The sequence below is a fragment of the Grampus griseus genome, assembly GCF_964374135.1.
Source record: "Grampus griseus genome assembly, chromosome: 12".
Lineage (NCBI taxonomy): Eukaryota > Metazoa > Chordata > Mammalia > Artiodactyla > Delphinidae > Grampus > Grampus griseus.
Window position 1 is genome coordinate 6764515 of NC_139006.1, and position 19208 is coordinate 6783722.

At 55.2% G+C, this 19208-nt stretch overlaps 2 protein-coding genes across 5 annotated transcripts; both read right to left on the bottom strand.

The window, feature by feature from the left end:
• Window positions 1-1589: 1589 nt before the first annotated feature.
• ARL6IP4 (ARF like GTPase 6 interacting protein 4) lies at window positions 1590-3996 on the bottom strand. Of its 4 annotated transcripts, none has more exons than XM_082668072.1 (6): window positions 3789-3996; window positions 3367-3540; window positions 2651-2938; window positions 2432-2549; window positions 1944-2013; window positions 1590-1865 (listed from the first exon to the last, which is right to left on the bottom strand). In XM_082668072.1, the coding sequence occupies exons 2-6, from the start codon at window positions 3527-3529 to the stop codon at window positions 1809-1811; spliced, it is 696 nt and encodes a 231-aa protein (XP_082524198.1). In that variant the 5' UTR covers window positions 3530-3540; window positions 3789-3996; the 3' UTR covers window positions 1590-1808. The 4 variants fall into 4 exon arrangements, with proteins under 4 accessions (XP_082524198.1, XP_082524197.1, XP_082524199.1 ...); XM_082668071.1 differs by having other exon boundaries at window positions 3705-3996; XM_082668073.1 differs by having other exon boundaries at window positions 2651-2914; window positions 3867-3989.
• A 2105-nt stretch (window positions 3997-6101) lies between these two features.
• OGFOD2 (2-oxoglutarate and iron dependent oxygenase domain containing 2) lies at window positions 6102-9889 on the bottom strand. Its single transcript, XM_082668210.1, has 7 exons — window positions 9313-9889; window positions 8830-8886; window positions 7977-8090; window positions 7787-7886; window positions 6995-7122; window positions 6489-6743; window positions 6102-6415 (listed from the first exon to the last, which is right to left on the bottom strand). Exons 1-7 carry the CDS (start codon window positions 9442-9444, stop codon window positions 6152-6154), a joined length of 1050 nt encoding a protein of 349 aa, XP_082524336.1. The 5' UTR covers window positions 9445-9889; the 3' UTR covers window positions 6102-6151.
• Window positions 9890-19208: the final 9319 nt, after the last annotated feature.

Below are 19208 nucleotides of genomic sequence, written 5' to 3' on the forward strand. Positions count from 1 at the left end.
AATGTAACTGTTGCAGTGAAAGTGCAATATCTAACCCCTTGCTCCCAGCGGGAATCGCTTGGCCCGACAATCACAGCCCTGATGAGGGCCCCCCGTGGCCAGTGCCGCCTCCTGTCGGTCCCACCTCACCCCATCTCGCCTGTCGCCCGGTGAGCAGCCATCCACAGGAGCACCTGGAAGAGTCTCAGCCCGCCTGCAATAAAGGCCGGGAGGCCGCCTGGCCCCAGGAGGCCGGGTGGGCAGTGGGCTCGGCCTCTCCCAGCGGGCAGCTCCCCCACAGCTCCGAGCTCCCCGCCTGCCTGCCCAGCCGCCAGCCATGCCAAGGACAACAGCAATAGTCCCCGGGCCTCTCCCAGCGGCCCTCAGCCATAGATGGTGAGGTGGGCAGCCCAGCCTCCCTGGTGACGTCTGTCTTCTCTATCCAGGTCTGCTTCCTGGCCTACCTGAAGATTCCTTTCGGCACATTATCCTCTTAAGGAAGCACCAGTTTTTTCAGAAACTAAGAGAGGGAGGACAGAGTCCTTTAAAAATACCAAAAATGTTTACAGCATTGGGTGCTGAGCTGCAGGGCTCAGGCCCGACCAGTCGTAACCAAAGGGTGAAGCAGGCCTTGCTGACTGCCACCCCACCCCAGGCCTGTTAGAGTAGAAGCCTTAGTCCCACTCCCACCCCCAAGCCCCCAGGACTGAGCCTCAGCCCGCACCCCCCCAGATCCCCCCACCTGCCTTCTCTTTGATTTCTAAAGAGGGATTCAGCAGAGACCCCACGCCCCCTTCCTAGCTCAGTCTGAGCTACCTGCCCGCCCACCCGCCACGTCGCAGTCTTCACGTCTCAGCCCCCTGTCTGTCTGGACCGAATGTGAGTGGTGTCCTGACTTGCCCTCGCCCGCCCTTGCTGTCCCTGCTCCATCAGGCCTGAGTGTGCTCTGTGTACTGTGTCGTCGTCTGTTACACCAATTAAAGAAGCAGGAAGGCTTTCTTCTGGGTCTCAGTACTGCGCCGGCAACCAGAGCCCCGGGGTGGGGGGTGGGGTGCGGGGGCTGGGATGGGGGCCCAGCCTGTCCTGTGAGGGGAGAGGCTGTCCTTCCCAGTACACAGTGTCAGCTACGCTCACAGTAATACCAGTACACTCACGTGGGTCTTACCTATGCTGGGCCCCCTTGCAGCCCCTTCCAGCCCTTTCCCAGGCATGAACTCAGTTGGTCCTCATAGCAACCCAGCCAGGGAGCCTGTCAGCCTCTGCTTCACAGAGGACACAGCCAGTAAGCTGGGCCAGGATTCCTCCCGGGCCACCAGAATTCTCAACTGCGTCGTCTGTGGCACAAGCAGCGAGGGCAGCAGCCTCCCTCCAAGCCTGAGGAAATCCAGTGTAAGAGCCAAGGGTCTGGGATGCAGCTGGAGGTGGAGCCCTGGGTCTGGTCCAGACAGGACCTCATCTGAGGGTGAGGAGGGCAAAGGTGGCTGACGTGGCCTGTCCTTTCCCCAAAAGCTCCTGGAGTCCTTATTTTTGCCCTGGAAGTAGGGCTGCACTCTTCTCCCCTCCCCTCCTCAGCACAAAAAGCAACAGCACAGAAGTCTCCAACCAGGGTACGTTTAATATCTGGGAAGCTGCACTCTTTCAGGAGTTAGGGGAGCCAGTTAGGCCAGTGACCCTGCCCTCCACCCCCTGCATGTGACAGGAGGCTGGGCCAGAGGCCGGTCTGCAGGAGAGAGACAAGCAGCGTCCATCGGGCTCCCTGCTCCCCACCCTGAGGCCAGCCTTCAGGCTGTGCCACCAACACTGTGGGCAGGCCTTGGCCAGTGGGGCCCTCAGGGCAGCAGCCCTGCTCGCATCTGGAAGGCCAGACCATCCCCTCGGGTGGCTTGCTGGGGAAGAAAGCACACAGGAGGGGACACATCAGAAGCAGAGCTGGGGGTGGGCCTGGGCAAGGGGGCGACACCCACCTTGTTGATCTCTCTGTGTCGTTCCTTGGTTACGATTTCCTCTAAGACCTCACCGTCTCCCTTAATGAGCCTAGAGGAGGGGAGGGAGGCTGAGCCTCTAACTTAGAGGCCAGAGCAACAGAACCAGAAGCATCCAGCAGAGGGGTGCCAGGCCTCAGGCCCCCACCATCTCGAGTAGGCGGAGCCTGGCCACTCCCACCCCTCCCTCCCACCCTTGGGACAAGGATGAGGGCGGCCCGGTGGGCTCTGCCATCGGACCAGCCAACAGCGGCTCTTTGAAGACCCCCGCCCAAGGCCCTTCCAGCCCCTGCAGTCGCCTGCTCTGAGGAATGGGCAGCAATGGCCTGAGAAGTCCCATCAACGAGTGACTCCTTTTTCTCCCTCATCCTCGGTCCTTTTAGAGCAGCAGAAGCTGCCACCACCTCTCCTCCTGAGTGCCGGTCTGGGACCAGGGCGCCCAGGTGCCGCCGTGGGGCCCGGCTTCCCACCTGGTGCGTCCTGTCTCCGGGTCCACCACCTTGCGGATGACACTCTGCCGGGCATCCCACTCTTCCTTGGTCATGGGCTTCATGGCCTGGATGCGGGACTTCTGCTCGTCCGTCAGGACTGGAAGGTAAGATGGCAGGGAGGTGGCGGGGGGCGGGGCTCAGGAATGGGGGCCTCAGGGAGGGGACCCTCCCTGCCTTGCACACCAGGCAGCACTGTACCTGGGCCGTCCTCGTCCTCCTCGGCTGCTCTGTGCCACTGGTCCAGCGAGGGTCCGGGCAGAGCCTCGGTCTGCTGCACCTTGGCCTTATCCTTGTCCCTCTTCTTCAGCTTCTTCTTCCTTTTCTTCTTTTTCTTCCTCTTCTTGTCCTTGTGCTTCCCCCGCTTCTTCCGGCCATCGCTGGAGGAAGAGCAGCTGGAAGAACTGGAAGGAGAGGAGGAGGGGCTGGATCGTGGTCTCCTCCGGGCCTTGTGTTTGCTTCTCTCTGTGACGCAGGGAGAAGGTGAGGCTGGAAGGCCAGGAGGCGAAGAAGTAAACCTTCGTCCCCTTGCTCTGGCCTGTAGCAGGCTTAGGCTGACTACAGAGGGCTGAGACCCTCCTGGCAGGGCTTTCTAGAGGAGGGCTCTGCACCCTGTGGAGAGGCACTTTCTGGGCTGCGCAGTCACTGCCTAGGAGCAGGGCGGCCAGCCTCCGTATCTCAAACCCAGCTGCACCAAAAATATGATTAAGTGCTCCCTTCACTCCGTACTCAATGGGCTGGCCCAGCCCCTGGATTCTGAGCGTCTTTCAATCCAGATATCCAGGATCTACACTCGTGTGCCTCTGAATAGCGCTCACCGCGATTTCCCCACAGCCAGTCCGGAGAAGCCCGCCCAGCTGCCTGCAACTTCCTCCATGAAGTTCCCTCACCCCTTTCCCATTCCCTCTGGTTCTCACCCTCCGCCCCAGAGGAGGTGGTGCTGGCCTTGCGGCTTCGGGATCTAGAAGCCGAGCAGCTTCGCGGGGCGTCCTTACTGCTCTTCTTCCTTTTCTTTTCCGACCCTCGCCCCCGGGACCGGCTGCGACTCCTCGAGCGCTTGCGAGAGCCGACGTGAGCCATAGCGCCGCGGGCTGGAGACGGGGAGACGCGCTTAAACTGGGGATTGATCACAGGGCCGGCCCACAGACTGGGTTCCGAGGGCGGCTCTACTCGGGGCCTGGTCACCACCCGGGGCAGGGATATTGAGGGGATCCGTGCAACCGCACGATCCTCGGCCACCCCCACCCCTGGGTACCCCGGGTTCTCCGCGGACTCCCGGATCCTCCGCTGCGGCCCCTTTAAGGGCCCGCCCCCGCCCGGACGCTCCACGCCTGCGCACGCGGCTCAGGCGCCTCTAGAAACGGCCACGATCCTCAGCTGCCAGGTGCGTTCTTCATTCCTTTCCGCGCGCTCGTACCCTCCAGCCCGCGCCCTCCGCGGCCTCGCCGCCTGAAAGAAAGTCCCCGCGGCTGCTCCGCTTCCTCCTCAACTGCCCATCCGGCCGGACCGCCAACCCCGCACCACGCCTTCGCGTGAGGAAGCGGCGGCTGGGCGACTTCCGGCCCGGGACGGTGCTCTGGAAGGCCGTCCGACCGCGAAGCAAGGCGCTGCTGCCTTTAGTTCTGAAGCCCCAGGTTCCGTCTCTGGGACAGCCCAAGAAACTGAGTCTGACGCACTGACCTCCCGGAGAGGCGAGCTGCGGCTCCAGGCGGAGCTCCCAGACGAGAGGCCTGCTCTCTAGCCTGGCGCCAGTCCCGGAGCCCACGGGTCCTTTGCCGCAGCTATGCCCTCTCCCGTCACTGTCCTTTCGCCGCGCCCGCAGCATCCCTAGTCTCCGTGATGCCCCAGGGAAGAGGCGACTGCGCGCCGCTTTCCTCTCTGGATTGTCTGCGAACGTGTCCACTGCGACGGGCCGTAAGCTCCAGAGCCTTGGTCTTTACACCGTCTCCATCCAGTAATACAGAGGTCGCAAACTCAAATGTCCATAAGGACCAGAGAGGGCATGACAATGAATGACGGAAAGACCCCTGTGAGAAAGTGCACCGCAGGCCCGTCTAGACTGGGGGCAGCTGAGTCCGCTTCTGCTGATTACTGCAGTGTCGATTGGGGCCCGGTGTTTCCAGATCTTCCCACCTTCCCACGGAAGCCAGAACTCAAGCTTTCAACATGGAAAACCCTCCCAAACACAGCATAGCTGCAGGCCTCATCCAATCCTGGGGCCGCCAAGTTGCAAACTCTTCAATAGTAACGACAGCAGCAAACTCACAGGTCTGTTAAAAATCACTGTACAGGGCTTCCCTGGTGGCGCAGTGGTTGAGAGTCCGCCTGACGATGCAGGGGACACGGGTTCGTGCCCTGGTCCGGGAAGATCCCACATGCCGCGGAGCGGCTGGGCCCGCTGAGCCTGCACGTCCGGAGCCTGTGCTCCGCAACGGGAGAGGCCACAGCAGTGAGAGGCCCGTGTACCGCAAAAAAAAAAAAAGGCACAAAATCACTGTATAAACCGTAAGTCACTTGATCTCCACAACACCTCTAGGACACGAGTACTTTCCAGAGGAGGAAACAAAGGCATGGAGAATCATGTGGCTTACCCAGTCACAGCCGGAAGCGGCCGAATCAGAATTCAAACCCAAGAGGTCTGGCTCCAAGTCCTTGCTTTTAATCCCTCTGCAGTAACCCCTCCACACGGTCCAGAAGATGCTGTTGGCAGCCCATCTAAATCCCCCTTAGTGACGGGGCGCTCACTCCCAGGGTGGTGTCTGCTGCTGACACCTCACACCTGTACTCTTTTTTTTTTTTTTTTTTGCGGTGGGCCTCTCACTGTTGTGGCCTCTCCTGTTGGCGGAGCACAGGCTCCGGACGCACAGGCTCCGCAGCCATGGCTCACAGGCCCAGCCGCTCCGCGGCATGTGGGATCTTCCCAGACCGGGGCACGAACCCATGTCCGCTGCATCGGCAGGCGGACTCCCAACCACTGCGCCACCAGGGAAGCCCTGTACTCTTTTTTTAACATTTATTTATTTTTTATTTTATGTATTTATTTTTGGCTGCATCGGGTCTTAGTTGCGGCACGTGGGCCCTTTGCTGTGGCGCACGGACTCTCTAGTTGAGGTGCGCGGGCTCAGTAGTTGCTGTGCACGGGCTTAGTTGCCCCGCGACATGTGGGATCTTAGTTCCCTGACCAGGGATTGAACCCACGTCCCCTGCATTGGAAGGCAGATTCTTAACCACTGGACCACCAGGGAAGTCCCTCACACCTGTACTCTTCTCCTGAAGATTCCCTGGGCCGCTGGGAATCACCTTGCCCTGGAGATAGATGGATGTCTGGGAAGTTACTCACCCCCTCCCTACCCCAAAACACCCTATAGCTGATATCTGATGTGGAAGGCAAACTGTGGTATGATTTATGCTCCAGAGAGAGCCCCGTGGGATGGGGCTGAGGCTGGATGCCATTTCAAACCATCTTGGCCCAGTTCCTTCCTGCTCTGTCCTGCTCCCTCTTCTCCCAAGAGTATCCCCTCCTTAAACCACCTGCACAGGAATCCCTGTCTCAGGCTCTGGTTCTAACAAACCCGGCCTAAGCCAACGTGTCTGCTCAAAGAATGACCCAGAAGCTCGTGTGTCCTTTTGAACCAAGATGTGCTGAGGGCTGCAGGGTGTTTATTTCTGCCCCTCACCCCACCACACTGGCCCCAGCCAGGCTCAAGTCAGAGCACACACGTCCACCGTGGCGGGCTCCTCGCGGGTGAAGCCGTCGCCGAAGCCCTCATCATCCACCAGGTCGGGCTTGCGGCAGCACATGGGGCAGAGGCGGTTGCGCACAGCAGAGGCGCGGAGCCAGACGACCAGGTTCCAACGCTCACCAGTGCCCAGGGGGCGGGCCCCGTGCAGCTGGCCCCCACGGTGCAGGATGCCCTGGCCCACCACGTGCTCTACCTCCAGGGGGTTGGCCAGGGCCGAAGGCGCCTGTGGACAGCGGGGCTTAGGCCTGGGCACTCTCAGTGGCCCCAGCCCTGCCCCACGGGTCACACACACTAACCTGGAAGAGGTCCCCAAAGTAGAGAGCACCCCCCGTGAAGGCCTTGCCCAGGGCCACGTTGAGGGTGAGCTCGGCGTTATCGTAGTGGCAGCCCAGCTCGCGATCCTGGCCTGGCGCGTATTTGACCACAAAGGCGCGGTGGCTGTCCAGCCAGCCCCTGTACTCTGGGTACAGCAGGGCCATCAGCGGCTGCAGGAAGCGCTCCCTCAGTGGCGTCACCAGTGGCTCATCCAGGCCCAGCTCGTGTAGCAGCACCTGGGAGGGGGATCCCAGGGTCAGCGGGGAAACTGGTAGGGCCTCACCCTGCGTCCCTGGGGGAGTCCCTTACTAAGGACACTGTTAAGTGCTTTGCAGACATCAACGTGCTTAACTTCATAATAATCCTGCTGTGATCTCATTTTACAGATGGGGAAACCGAGGCTTGGAGAATGTCTGCAGCGCTGGGGATACATCTCACCAGACAATGTCCCCACCTCCTCGGGCCCACCGGGTGGAGCCTCACCCACCCCATAGTTGTTCATGGTGTTGGGTCTTCCCTTGGGCATGTCTGACTGCTCGAAGTGGTCCAGCTCCTCCAGCAGGGCCTGGCAGAACGACGCTGTGAACACCGGCAGCCGGTAGATACGCTTCTCCTCTGTGGAGGGAGGGACAGTCGGTTGGCCGGGAGCTCCGGTGTGGGTTTCAATCTACCCATAAACTTTTCACTTCCCCCAGCCTCCGTTTCCTCATCTGTACAATGGGGATGACGTGAGTACTCACCTCTCAGGGCTCTTGTGATGATTAAATGACATAATGTGCAGCAGGGGAGCCCTATTCTTGGGCCCCCCACTCATCCCTGAAGCCTCACCCTGCCCTGAGGTCTAGCCTCCAAGTTCAGATGTGCACCCCATCTGGCGAGCCCTCTCCCACAGTTCCAGGTCCTGGCAGGTTCAAGAAACCTCATTCTTGCCCACTCCTTCAGGTCTTGGGATAGGAACGGCTCCCTACCCCCAACCCCACCCCCGTTGCTAGCCCTGGGGCGGGGCCCTCCCCATCCCTTGCTGATTCCTTAGCCCACACTTGTCTCAACTGTCCCTTTGTTAACCTCTTCAGTCACCCCTATTTGAGCGTGTCTGATGCAAGGCACTGAATAACTGTTGGATAAGTGAGTGAATGGATACAGATGCCCTGTTCCTGATGGGTCTGTCCCGCCAGCCCTTCTCAGTCCTGCTGGTTTGATTTTTGGAGGCAGATATGGTGGGTGGAGGGACCTCAGTCTCCCACCCCCAGTGCTGCAAGGTGATGGGCCAAGACCTCACCAGAAACTGTCTCCAGCCGCTGGAGAAGGCCCTGGAGGTCTGCACCTGGCGATCTGCTGTACTCAGCTGCGGCCAGAAACTCGGGGGCCAGAGCCACATCCTGGGGGCAGAGCACACAAGCCGTGGGGCAGACAGCCCTCAGGCCCGGATGCCTCCGCCTCCTTCCAGTAACCTGCCCCCTGCCAGGTACCTGCAGTGAGCTGTAGACATCGGGCCGTGCTGGGTGGTAGGAGCTCGCAATGAGGGCTTTCCTGGCGGCCGACTCCTGCCCCAGCCGCTGCCGCCGCTCCACCTCCTTCTCAAGCTGGGGTTACACAGGACCTGGGTATGAGGTTGGGGCCTCCCATCCCCCCCCGAGGCCACTGTGCAGATGAGGAAACTGAGGCTCAGGAAGCCCAGGGCATGGCCAGGGCTGGGAGCAAGGTCTCCCTGTGCTCCTGACTCTACCAGGGTAAATGGCAGGTGCTAAGCTGTTAGCTGAAGGGGCATCCTTCCAGAAGGGGGCCCATCCCACTCAGGGCTGCACCAGCCTGAGCCTGGCTGGGATGAGACCCCTCGCTGCTCCTCAACCAGCTGGGCCCACTCAAGGAGGGGAAACAGAGTCCCGGTCAAAGTTTGTGTTCCAGAGGCTGCAGCGGGCTGTCCTGGGAAGCTTCCCGACACTTGACCCCCGGGTGGGAGACAAGCAGCAGCCGCAGAAGTGGCGTGGGGGAGGGTTGAAGAGCCAGGAGCCAGGCGGCCCTGGGCGGGACCTCCACTCCACCTGCTGTGAAACCTTGGGCAAGTGACTCCTCCCCGGAGCCCGAGTATCTCAAGAGGGCAGGAGGCAGACAACTTGGCGTTGCTCCTGCTTTCTCTTTTTCTGCTGCCAGGACCCAGATGCTGTGGTGAGTGAGGACAGGAGGGGGGAAAGGGGAGGTCTAAGGATCTGACACTGGCAGGCCTGAGGCTGGGAGACTCCTCAAACTGCTGATGCACATCTAAAGAGGAAAGGCCAGGCTGGGTGCGGAGGGAGCAATCGAGGGCGGGCGGGGAGTTGTTACCTCTCCCAACAGCTGCTGGAAGTCCTTGGGGCTGACACAGCCTCGGCTGCGCAGGATCTGGGAGCAGAAAGGCCAGTGAGCGCGACGGTGTGACCTTGGGACGTTTAAGTGACTTAAACGTCTCTGAGCCTCAGTTTCTCCTTGAAATGGAGATGATCCGACTTCACAGGATCATTGTAAGGATGGAATGCGATAAGCACGTTGAGCACAGAGCAGGGTTCCCAGCTGCTCTTGGTAATAACACTGACAGAGTACTCTGAGCCAGGCCCTGCCCTGAGCATTTTGCATGTACGTTCATTCATTCATTCCTCACGACAATCTCACTAAAGATACCACTATCCCCATTTAAGGTTGAAAACAATGAGGTACCTAAAGGTTACGTCATTCTTGTTGTCAGATCTGAGAGCACTAAAGGCAAAGCAAACGACCCCTCCGCCACCCCTCCCCGCCCATTTCCCCGCAGAGCCAATAGAGGCCACTCACGGGGCCGTAGTCCTGGCGCAGCTGCTGCTCGCTCCGGAAGCGCACGTGCAGGCCGTAGCGCGCCACGTACAAGTTCTCGGAGCAGAAGCAGGCGCAGCGGCAGAAGCGCCGCGGAGCCGCCGCGGTCCCCATGGTGAGGTGCCGCGCGCGGACCCGCCGGCTTCCGTTGGGGCACTTCCGGATACGCCCCCAGCCGAGGCAGTCTGGAACCAGGGGCCAAGGGTCCGTTCTAAATTCCCAAGTGCGGAAAAGAACGAAGACTCCGCCCCAGAAAACGGCCTGCGGTGCTGGAAGATGCTCCCGGCCGGGTTGGGGCTGGCAGCCTCCGCTGGGAGCACGCGACCTTCTCGTTCCGCTTCAGAGTTTCTGCATCCACGAGGCGGGAATTAATCGTCGACTTTACAGATAGGTGAACTGAGTCACACCTTCACAGGACGTGGAGAAGTAGGGACTCGGAATCTCAAGACCTGCTTAAATGCTGGCTCCCTTTTCTGCTCGGAGGTTTTGAAGAACCAGCGAACGCCACGAGGACAGAGCTCTAGGGTCTGACCTCATTCCCTCCAACTGCTCTCCAGTTTTGTGCGTCTGAGCTTGGGTTTAGCATTTATCCGGGGTCCTTGCCCGGCGCTCCCGTTGCCAACGCCACAGTCTCGGGGTTCGCCGCGGATCGCCCCAGTGAGTGTCCCCACGAAAACGCTCAGTCCGGTGAGACTTCCGGTGGTGCTTCCGACGCCTTCAGGTGTTAATAGGGCGTGGTCGGTCGGTGGCCGCACCCAGCGCAACCAGGTTCAAGTTCTGTACAGCCGCAGTGTAAGCTGAGTATGTTTCTGTCTTACAGAGCGTGCCCTCCATCCTCGGGGAGACCCATCACAGCACACGCAAGCCATACCTTGGGAACCCCGTCATGGTCCGCCATGCATCCCCAAGACCCCGGTCTGCAAAGCCCCGAGAAGAAGCTTGGGTGTCAATCCTATTGAGCTGGCAGAACTAAGGCGTGCAGCTGGGGAGGAAATCTTGACCCCTGGAAATGACCCCTGTCCCCTGCCTTAGTTACCTCCATGGCTCAGCGTGATGCAGGGATGGGGGGTGGGGAGGAAGACTCTGGGGCTTTAAGACTCTGGCCCTTACCCTAGGTCAACAGGTGACTGCAGATGACAGCTGTTGACCGAGGCTCCTCTCTACTGGACCTGAGCTAACACATCTACCACCCACCTTATCTCCTTTCATCCTTACAGCAAACCTTTGAGCTAGGTACTGTTATATCACCGTGTTACAGGCGGGGGAACCTGAGGCCCAGAGAGGTGCAGTGACTTGCCCCCTGTCACTCTCCAGTAAGGGACACGTATGGGGTTTGAACCCAACAGTCTGCTCTCTGAGTTCCCTGTTCACCACAATAGGAATACTCTGAGTGGTGGGATTTTGAGGGATGTTGACTTTTCTCTTTGGGCTTGTTGGCATTTCCTTCCCTTCCTTCCTCCCTCCCTTCCTTTCTCTCTCTGTCTCTTTCTTTCTTCTTCATATATATATATATATATATATATATATATATATATATATATATATATATATATTTTGGTCGCACCGTGTGGCTTGCAGGATCTTAGTTCCCCAACCAGGGATCAAGCCCATGCCCCCTGCAGTGGAAGCACCGAGACCTAACCACTGGACCGCCAGGGAATTCCCTTGTTGGCATTTTCTTGATAACTCTGCTTTCCTTTCCCCATGTGTAGACACAGGTTCACGCTCACACACTCACATCCACAGTCACACACACACTCAAACACAGCCTTACATGCTCACACATGCTAACACACATTCACACACAATCACACATGCGCTCACACCCTCACACATACCATCAACACACACCCTCGCTTGAACACACACAACGTTCCACATACAGTCACAGTCGCACACTCCTATTCATACACCCAATATCTCACACACATGCACACCCTCACAAAAGTACTCACCCACACTCACATCCCACACACAGTCACACATACACACACACACACACACACAGGCAACAGCCCCTGTTCCTGTCTTCTTCAGGGCTCCACGGCCCACCCCTTGCTCCTGCTGAAGCCCCAGGACCCCAGAAGGAAGATGGGAAACCTCCAGGCCCTGTGATGCAGTGCCAGGCTGTCCTCCCAGCTGTCTCAATCAGCACATTCGGGGGACCAAGGCTCGAGCCAGCAAAGTCTCCCCTCCAGCACCTTGAGGGGCCGGAAGAGGGCCCCTGCTCTCTGGACAGAGCCTGCACAACAGCCTGATTGGTTTTCACACTGGCTGGGCAGGGGCAGCGAGACCCTCCTGTCTGGGAGTGTGGAAGGAGTGCGTGTGAGTGTGTGGAAGTGTGTTTTGAGGGACAGACAAGATCCCTGCCTTCTGAAGCTTTCAGTCGAGTGGGGGAGACAGGAACAAGCAAGGAGACCAGTATGAGATCAGGTTATCCTTGTTCAGTTGTAAGGGCTGGGAAGGCACTAGGCTGGTGAGATGGTGAGTGCCCGGAGGCGGCTGCTTCGGACACGGTGGCCAGGGAAGGCCTCCTGAAGAGTGACATTTCAGCTGAGCTCTAACTGTTGCAGCAAGATCTGCAGGAAAGGGTTCTAGACAGGGAGACTGAAGGGGCAAAGGCCCTGCAGTGGGCTGAGCTTGGCATGCTTGGAGAACAGCAAAAAGCATACAAGAGGGCAAGTCATAGGGAAGGAGGCCAGGTGGTATTGAGACCAAATCATTGGGCTTAGTAGGCCACTGGGAACATTTTGGATTTTACTCTGTTTGCAGAGGGAAGCTGTTTAGTCCTCACAACAAACCCTATGTGGTAGGAACTATCCCCATTTTACAGATGTGGAAAACAAGGTTCAGATGGCTTGAATGACCCACCAAGGTCACACAGCTCATACACGGTGGAGTCTGGAGTGGAACCCAAGTCTGATTCTGCTGGGTTGTTCCTAAAGGCGCAGCCAGGTCTCTCAGTGCCCCCTCCCCTCCTCAGGTGTGAAACCCGGGTCACTGGGCCGCGGAGATCCAGGGGCCTAGCCCAAGCCTCCTGAAGCTACCAGGCTTCCCCAGGGAGGAGAACGACGGTTGAGGACCTGCTTCCCCCCTCAAGGACCCAGCTCCCCAGCCCAGAGCTGTGTGGCCTGAGAAGGTGATTAAAGTTTTACAGCCATCTTGATTGCCCGGTGATAGTGAAGGGCCCTGCTCTCCAGGAAAGGATCCATTTCCCCAGCTCTGCGTTCATCCCACTCCGAAGGGCCTTCCTTCCCCAGGAGGCCCAGGGGAGACCAGCTCCCCAGGCAGCCACCACGCAGGCTGGGCCCCAGCAGCTTCCCCCGCAACACACACACGTGCACACCCCGGCTCCCTGGCTAGTGTTCTCCTTTCACAGTAGTTTTTGCAAGATAACCATTTCCTGCTCCTCAGTTTAGACTGGCCCTCCCCATGCCCCATCTCTTCCTTGGAAACAGTCCCAGCCCCACCCTGCCCCAGCCTGGGCGTGGTCACCAAAGGGAACAGCAGCCAGAATAGTAGTAGTAAGCGCCGAATCAGTATGCTCATTGCCAGCACTGACGTCCTTTTGTTGACCTTGTGAGGTATTATTATCCCTATTTTACAGATGAGGAAACCGAGGCTCAGTGAAGTACAGGGGCCTGTCTAGGGTCATAAACCTTGTGAGTGCAGGACCAGAATTAGAACACCCATCCTTTGGACTCCAGAGTGATGTGTGTGTGTGTGTGTGTGTGTACATGTATGTATATGTATCTATGTATGGTATGTACGTGTATATATATGTATACATGTGTCTATACATATTCTTTTGAATTGACAGCACACATGCACAAATGGGCACAAATCATAAGTGTACAGTTTGGTGAATTTTCACAAACTAGACAGCACCCGGATCCCAAAACAGAACATCCCAGCCCTGCAGAAGCCCCCATCCATGTCCCTCCCCATCAGTCACTAGCCACCTCCCGAGGGTAGACACTATTCTGACTTCTAAGAGCAAAGATCAGTCTTGCCTGTTCTTGAATTTGATACAAATAAAATCATATGAAAAAAATAATAATAAAAAATAAAATCATGTATTATTTTGTATACCACTTCTTTCACTCAGCATTACGTTCTTTTTTTTTTTTTTAATTGAAGTATAGTTGATTTACAATGTATCAGCTTTTGGTGTTCAGCTATACGTACATATATAATATACATTCTTTTTCATTTGTATGTATGCTTTTTCATACTTTTTTCCTTTATGGTTTATTACAGGATATTGAATCTAGTTCCCTTGTTTATCTCTTTTATATATAGTAGTTTGTATCTGCTAATCCCAAACTCCTACTTTATCCTCCCCAACCCCCAGCATTATGTTCTCTTTTTTTATTTTTTTTCTTTTTTTTTCTTTTTTTAAATTAATTAATTTATTTATTGGCTGTGTTGGGTCTTCGTTGCTGCACGTGGGCTTTCTCTATTTGTGGCGAATGGGGGCTACTCTTCATTGATGTGCGCAGGCTTCTCATTGCGGTGGCTTCTCTTGTTGTGGAGCACGGGCTCTATGCGCGCAGGCTTCAATAGTTGTGGCACACGGGCTCTGCAGCATGTGGGATCTTCCCGGACCAGGGCTCGAACCCATGTCCCCTGCACTGGCAGGCGGATTCTTAACCACTGCGCCATCAGGGAAGCCCAGGGTTATGTTTTTAAGATTCATCTGTGTCATTATGTATAGCAGTGGCTCATCCCTTTTCGTGGCTGCATAGTATTCCACCTGGTGACCACTCCACCATTCACTGAGTCATTCTACAGTTGATGGACATTTGCATTGTTTCCGGTTTGGTGATGTCATGAATGAAGCTGCTATGAACAATTTTTATTGTGGTTAAAACATAGATAACATAAAATTGGCCATTTAACCAATTTATTAATAGACTTTATTCTTTAGAACAGTTTTAGGTTCATAGCAAAATGGAGTGGAAAGTACAGAGATGTATCACGTGCTCCCTGCCCCCCTTCCACACAGAGCCTCCCCCACTACAAACATCCCACACCAGATGGTACATTTGTTACAATCGAGTGTCACATTGATGCATCATTATCACCCAAAGTGCATAGTTCACATTAGGGTTCACTCTTGGAGTTGTATATTCTATGGTTTTTGACAATGTTTAGGGCCATATATCTACCATTACGGTATCATACAGAATAGTTTCACTGTTTTTGACAATGTTTAGGGCCATATATCTACCATTACGGTATCATACAGAATAGTTTCACTGCCCTGAAAATCCTCTACTCTCTGCCTGTTCATCCCCCCATCCTCCCTTAACCCCTGGCAACCACTGATCCTTTTACCGTCTGCATAGTTTTATCTTTTCCAGAATATGATATAGTTGGAATCATACAGTGTGTAGCCTTTTCCGATTGGCTTCTCTCCCTTAGTAATATGCATTTATGTTTCTTCCATGTCTTTTTTATGGCTTGGTAATTCATTTAGTCTTAGCACTGAGTAATATTCCATTGTCTGAATTACCATTTTATCCATTCACCTACTGAAGGACATCTTGGTTGCTTCCAAGTTTTGGCAATTATGAATAAAACTGCTATAGCCATCTATATGCAGGTTTTTGTGTGGCCATAAGTTTTCAACTCGTTTGGGTAAATACGAAGGAGCATGACTGCTGGATCGTATGGTAGAAGTATGTTTAGTTTCATAAGAAGCCGCCAAACTGTCTTCCAAAGTAACTGTGCTGTTTTGCATTCCCACCAGCAATCAAAGAGAGTTCCTGCTTCTCCACATCTTCGTCAGCATTTGGTGTTGTCAGTGTTTTGGATTTTGGCCATTCTATTAGGTATGTAATAGTACCTCACTGTTGTTTTAATTTGCAATTTTCTAATGACAAATTACGTTGAGCATCTTTTCACGTTTATTTTGCATCTGTATATTTCATTTGGTGAGGTGTCTGTTCAGGTCTTTTCCCTCTTTTTAAATCAGGTTATTTGCTTTCTTATTGTTGGGCTTTAAGAGTTCTTTGTATATTTTGGATAACAGTCATTTATCAGATATATTTTCTCCCAGTCTGTGGCTTATCTTCTCATTCCCTTGACAATATCTTTCACAGAGTGGAAGTTTTTAACTTTAATGAAGTCTAGCTTATCAATTCTTTCTTTCATGGATCATGCCTTTAGTATTACATCTAAAAACTCATCTCCATGCCCAAGAAAATCTAGATTTTCTCCTAGGTTATCTTGTAGGAGTTTTATAGTTTTGTGTTTTACTTTTAGGTCTATGATCCATCTTGAGTTAACTTCTGTGAAAGGTGTAAGGTCTGTGTCAATATATATATGTATTTTTTGCACGTGTATGTCCAGTTGTTTCAGCACCATTTGTTGCAAAGCACCATTTGCCTTTTCTCCACTGTATTGCCTTTACTCCTTTGTCGGAGATCAGTTGACTATATTTATATGGTTCTATTTCTGGGCTCTCTATTCTGTCCCATTGATCTATTTGTTCTTTTGTCAACACCACACTGTCCTGATTACTGCAGCTTTATATAGTATGTCTTGAAGTCGGGTAGTGTCAGTACACCAAATTTGTTTTGCTCCTTCAATATTGTGTTGGCTATTTTCACACAGCAAAAATGACAGAGCCTGGGGCTTCCCTGGTGGCGCAGTGGTTAAGAGTCCGCCTGCCGATGCAGGGGATACGGGTTCGTGCCCCAGTCCGGGAAGATCCCACATGCCGCGGAGCGGCTAGGCCCATGAGCCACGGCCGCTGAGCCTGCACGTCTGGAGCCTGTGCTCCGCAACGGGAGAGGCCACAACAGTGAGAGGCCCGCGTACCGCAAAAAAAAAAAAAAAAAAAAAAGACAGAGCCTGGATTTGGCCCCAGACCTGAGTCATTCTAGCTTTTGGATAATCCATCCAAGAGCTTTTCTTCACGTACAATTAATATTTGCTTTCGTTTTTGCACAAACAGTATCACACTTCAGCTTGGTTCTCCCCCTTGTTTTTACTCAGTAGATTTTGGAGGTCATTTCGTACCTTCAGGTAACATTTGTGTGTGGACAGATACATAGATTTCCCCCCATGCTACAGCGTATTTTTTGAGCGATGCTCTGTAATTATTTGGCCAGTTCCCTATGGAAGGGTATTTAGGTTATTTCCAGACTTTGGCTACTCCAGTGACTATCTGCAAACTAGTACCTTCACTCCCTCCACAAGTCTATCTATAGAAGAAATTCCTACTGGGTCAGGAAAAAAAAAAGTACATTTACAATCCTGCACTTTGCCAAATTCCCCTTGAAGGAGGCTGTCCCATGTGAGAAGCAGAGACTGTTTTACATTCAGAGAGCATTTTTAGCCTCTGACCGGAGGCTGGAGAGATGAGGGTATATCTTGCCTCACCTGCCGCCCCTCTGGGCTTCACCTACTCTCCTCAGCTTTTGGTTCAGTCCACACTGATCCCTTTTCTGCTCCTCAGATGCCAGGTGAGTTCCCACCTCAGAGCCTTCCCACTGGCAGTTCCTTTCACGGAGAATGCTCTCCCCCCAAACCTCTCCATGGCTCCCTCCTTCTCACCTCTCGCCTCTCAGGGAGCCCTTCCCAGCTAAAGAGACCCCATGGCGCTCTCCATTGCCTCACCCAGTTTTACTTCCTTTACAGGAAATAAATCATACTTGGCACCACATGAAATTATGTTATTTACTTGTTGGTTTTCTATCTCCCCCACCCCGCGAAGGATGGGAGTTTTCCGTCTTTTTTCACACCCAGCCCCCAGCACCCAGCCCCCAGCCCCCAGCGATCGCTGAGTGCATACGGCTATCTCCCTCTCCCAATCCCCACCGCCCTGGCTCTGTTTGTCTCCGTGAAATGTATTCCCTTCCAACAGGTATAATTTACTTATTCATTACGTGTATCGCCTGACTCCCTCACTAGAATGTCAGCTCCAGAAGGGCAAGGATCTCGTTTTGTTCCCTGTAGCATCGCAAACGCTTAGAATGGTGCACGGCACATAGCAGGTGCCTTTCAACAAATATTGGTTGAATGAAGGAAGGAATGAGGATCCTAACCTCAATCCTCCGAGGCTGGCTGGTAGGCCCTCCGGAGGAAAAGGACGGTTAAAGAGCAGGCGCCCCAGCAGCTGTGGTCACTTTCTTCTGCTCAGAATGGGCCTGAGGTCTCCAGGGGTGGAGCACCGAGCGGAAGGGCCTGGTCCTGCGGATGAGGGCGGGGCTCGTCGCAGGTGGGCGGTGGCTAGCTGTGGTCACGCCCCCACGAAGGCCCCGTCCACCAGGAGGCCCCGCCCTGCCCGTCAGCTGGCCTGTGTGCCCGCCCCCCTCTGCTCCGACCTTGCTGCTGCGCAGCAGCCGGGGGCGGGAGGCCCGGAGGAGCAGCGGGAGGAGGGAGAGGCGGGAGGGGTGGAGCGAGCGGGGCGCCGGGCGCTGTCTCCAATGAACCGCGCGGAGCCCGCGCCCCTGAGGACCCCAGCCCGCTGCGCCCCCTCCCCACGGCTCACCTGGTGCCAGGTAAGCTGACAGGTAAGAGTGCGGGGCCCGGGACCCCCGACCCGGGTCTTTCTCAAGTCGAAGTGCCAGACCGGGCACAGGCTGGAGGGACATTTGGCTCTCCCTGCCTCGGGGATGGAGTAGGCATCTCAGTTGAAGGTGGGAGACTTCCTGGCTCCCCCTCCTGGTACCCTAGCACCCGCAGCCGCAGGTCCCAGCCCCCCATCCCTGCAGCATCCTTTCCACGCCGCAGGGAGAATGTTGCTTTTTTTTTTTTAACCATTCAGGTGCCGCCACCTCTTGGAAAATGGTGAGGGTGCCTTTTGGCGTGGATCCTGGGATGGCTGTTCTCCCCCCAGGATCGGACTGGCGCCTCTTCTGAGGGCTCCCCACACCCTACAGCGTTGCCTGCCCACAGATCCTGAGAGGCTGGCTATGTCAGAAACCTGGGAGCAGGCCTGGACCTGCCGACCTTGGCAAACCCCTTCCCCTCAGTCCCCCCAGCTGGCCAATGGGCTGACCCTTCTCTGCATCCACCCCGGCAGTTAGGCCTGAGGCTTCCCAAGGGCCTCTCCCTTATTTCTAGTTCTTTGTTAAAACAGGGTGCCCCCTCCCCAGACATGACGTTAATTCAGACAGCTTTAAGCTGGTCTGACAGGACTCCCCCCACCCTGGAGTTAGGCTGCCCTCAATTCCCCTGCTTCAGGTGGGCAGGTGACAGGTGACAAGAGGAGGACGGCAGGAAGGCCACAGTGACTCCCCAGTTTGCCTCACCTAGAGCGGTGAGTTATCTGAAACAACTTCCCCAGATGCCAGTGTGGGATGTGCAGGCTCAGCAAGGGTGGGAGTCAGGATGGAATAACGTGGACTCAGCTGAGTCCTGGCCCTGCATCCAGAGACCCCACAATGACACTGTCCCACAGAACCAGCCCCAGTCAGCTGGGTGATGACTGCTTTGGGGTGAAAAGTTCACCCCCAAAGTTGGGGGAGAGCTGAGCTGCGTGGGCCCCCCAGGCCCTTCAGGACCCTTTCTTGGGAGCCCTGAATAGCCTGGGCCCAGAGAATGAAGTGTGGGGTTTCAGCTCTGCCTTTGCCTATTCTCTTCAGGTCATTTGACTTCCCCAAGCCTCTGTTTCCCTATCTGTAAAATGGGAATGATAACTGAGAGGACGTCCCAGAGCACTGGTGAGGATTAACTGGGATGGGAGGTGACAGGCACTTAGCACATTGTCAGGCACTTAGTAACACCCCATAAACTGTAGCTGCTGTGGTTATGATAATAATTGCTATTTGTTATCTCCTGGCCGTTCCAGACTTTCCTTTTGTGCACCTGACAGCTGGAGATGCCCCAACCACCATTTCTTCTACTGGGAAGAAAAGCCTTTG

What these genes read in the sequence shown, in the direction of transcription:
- ARL6IP4 (XM_082668072.1), bottom strand. Translation starts at nt 3,529, where the DNA reads ATGGCTCACGTCGGCTCTCGCAAGCGCTCGAGGAGTCGCAGCCGGTCC. An exon ending in CCGGAGACAGGACGCACCAG is followed by an intron (nt 2,014 to 2,431) that starts GTGGGAAGCCGG and finishes CCCCTCCTCTAG; the next exon opens with GCTCATTAAGGGAGACGGTG. An exon ending in GACACAGAGAGATCAACAAG is followed by an intron (nt 1,866 to 1,943) that starts GTGGGTGTCGCC and finishes TTTCTTCCCCAG; the next exon opens with CAAGCCACCCGAGGGGATGG.
- OGFOD2 (XM_082668210.1), bottom strand. Translation starts at nt 9,444, where the DNA reads ATGGGGACCGCGGCGGCTCCGCGGCGCTTCTGCCGCTGCGCCTGCTTC. An exon ending in TCCAGCAGCTGTTGGGAGAG is followed by an intron (nt 8,091 to 8,829) that starts GTAACAACTCCC and finishes GTGTAACCCCAG; the next exon opens with CTTGAGAAGGAGGTGGAGCG. An exon ending in ACTTTGGGGACCTCTTCCAG is followed by an intron (nt 6,416 to 6,488) that starts GTTAGTGTGTGT and finishes CGCTGTCCACAG; the next exon opens with GCGCCTTCGGCCCTGGCCAA.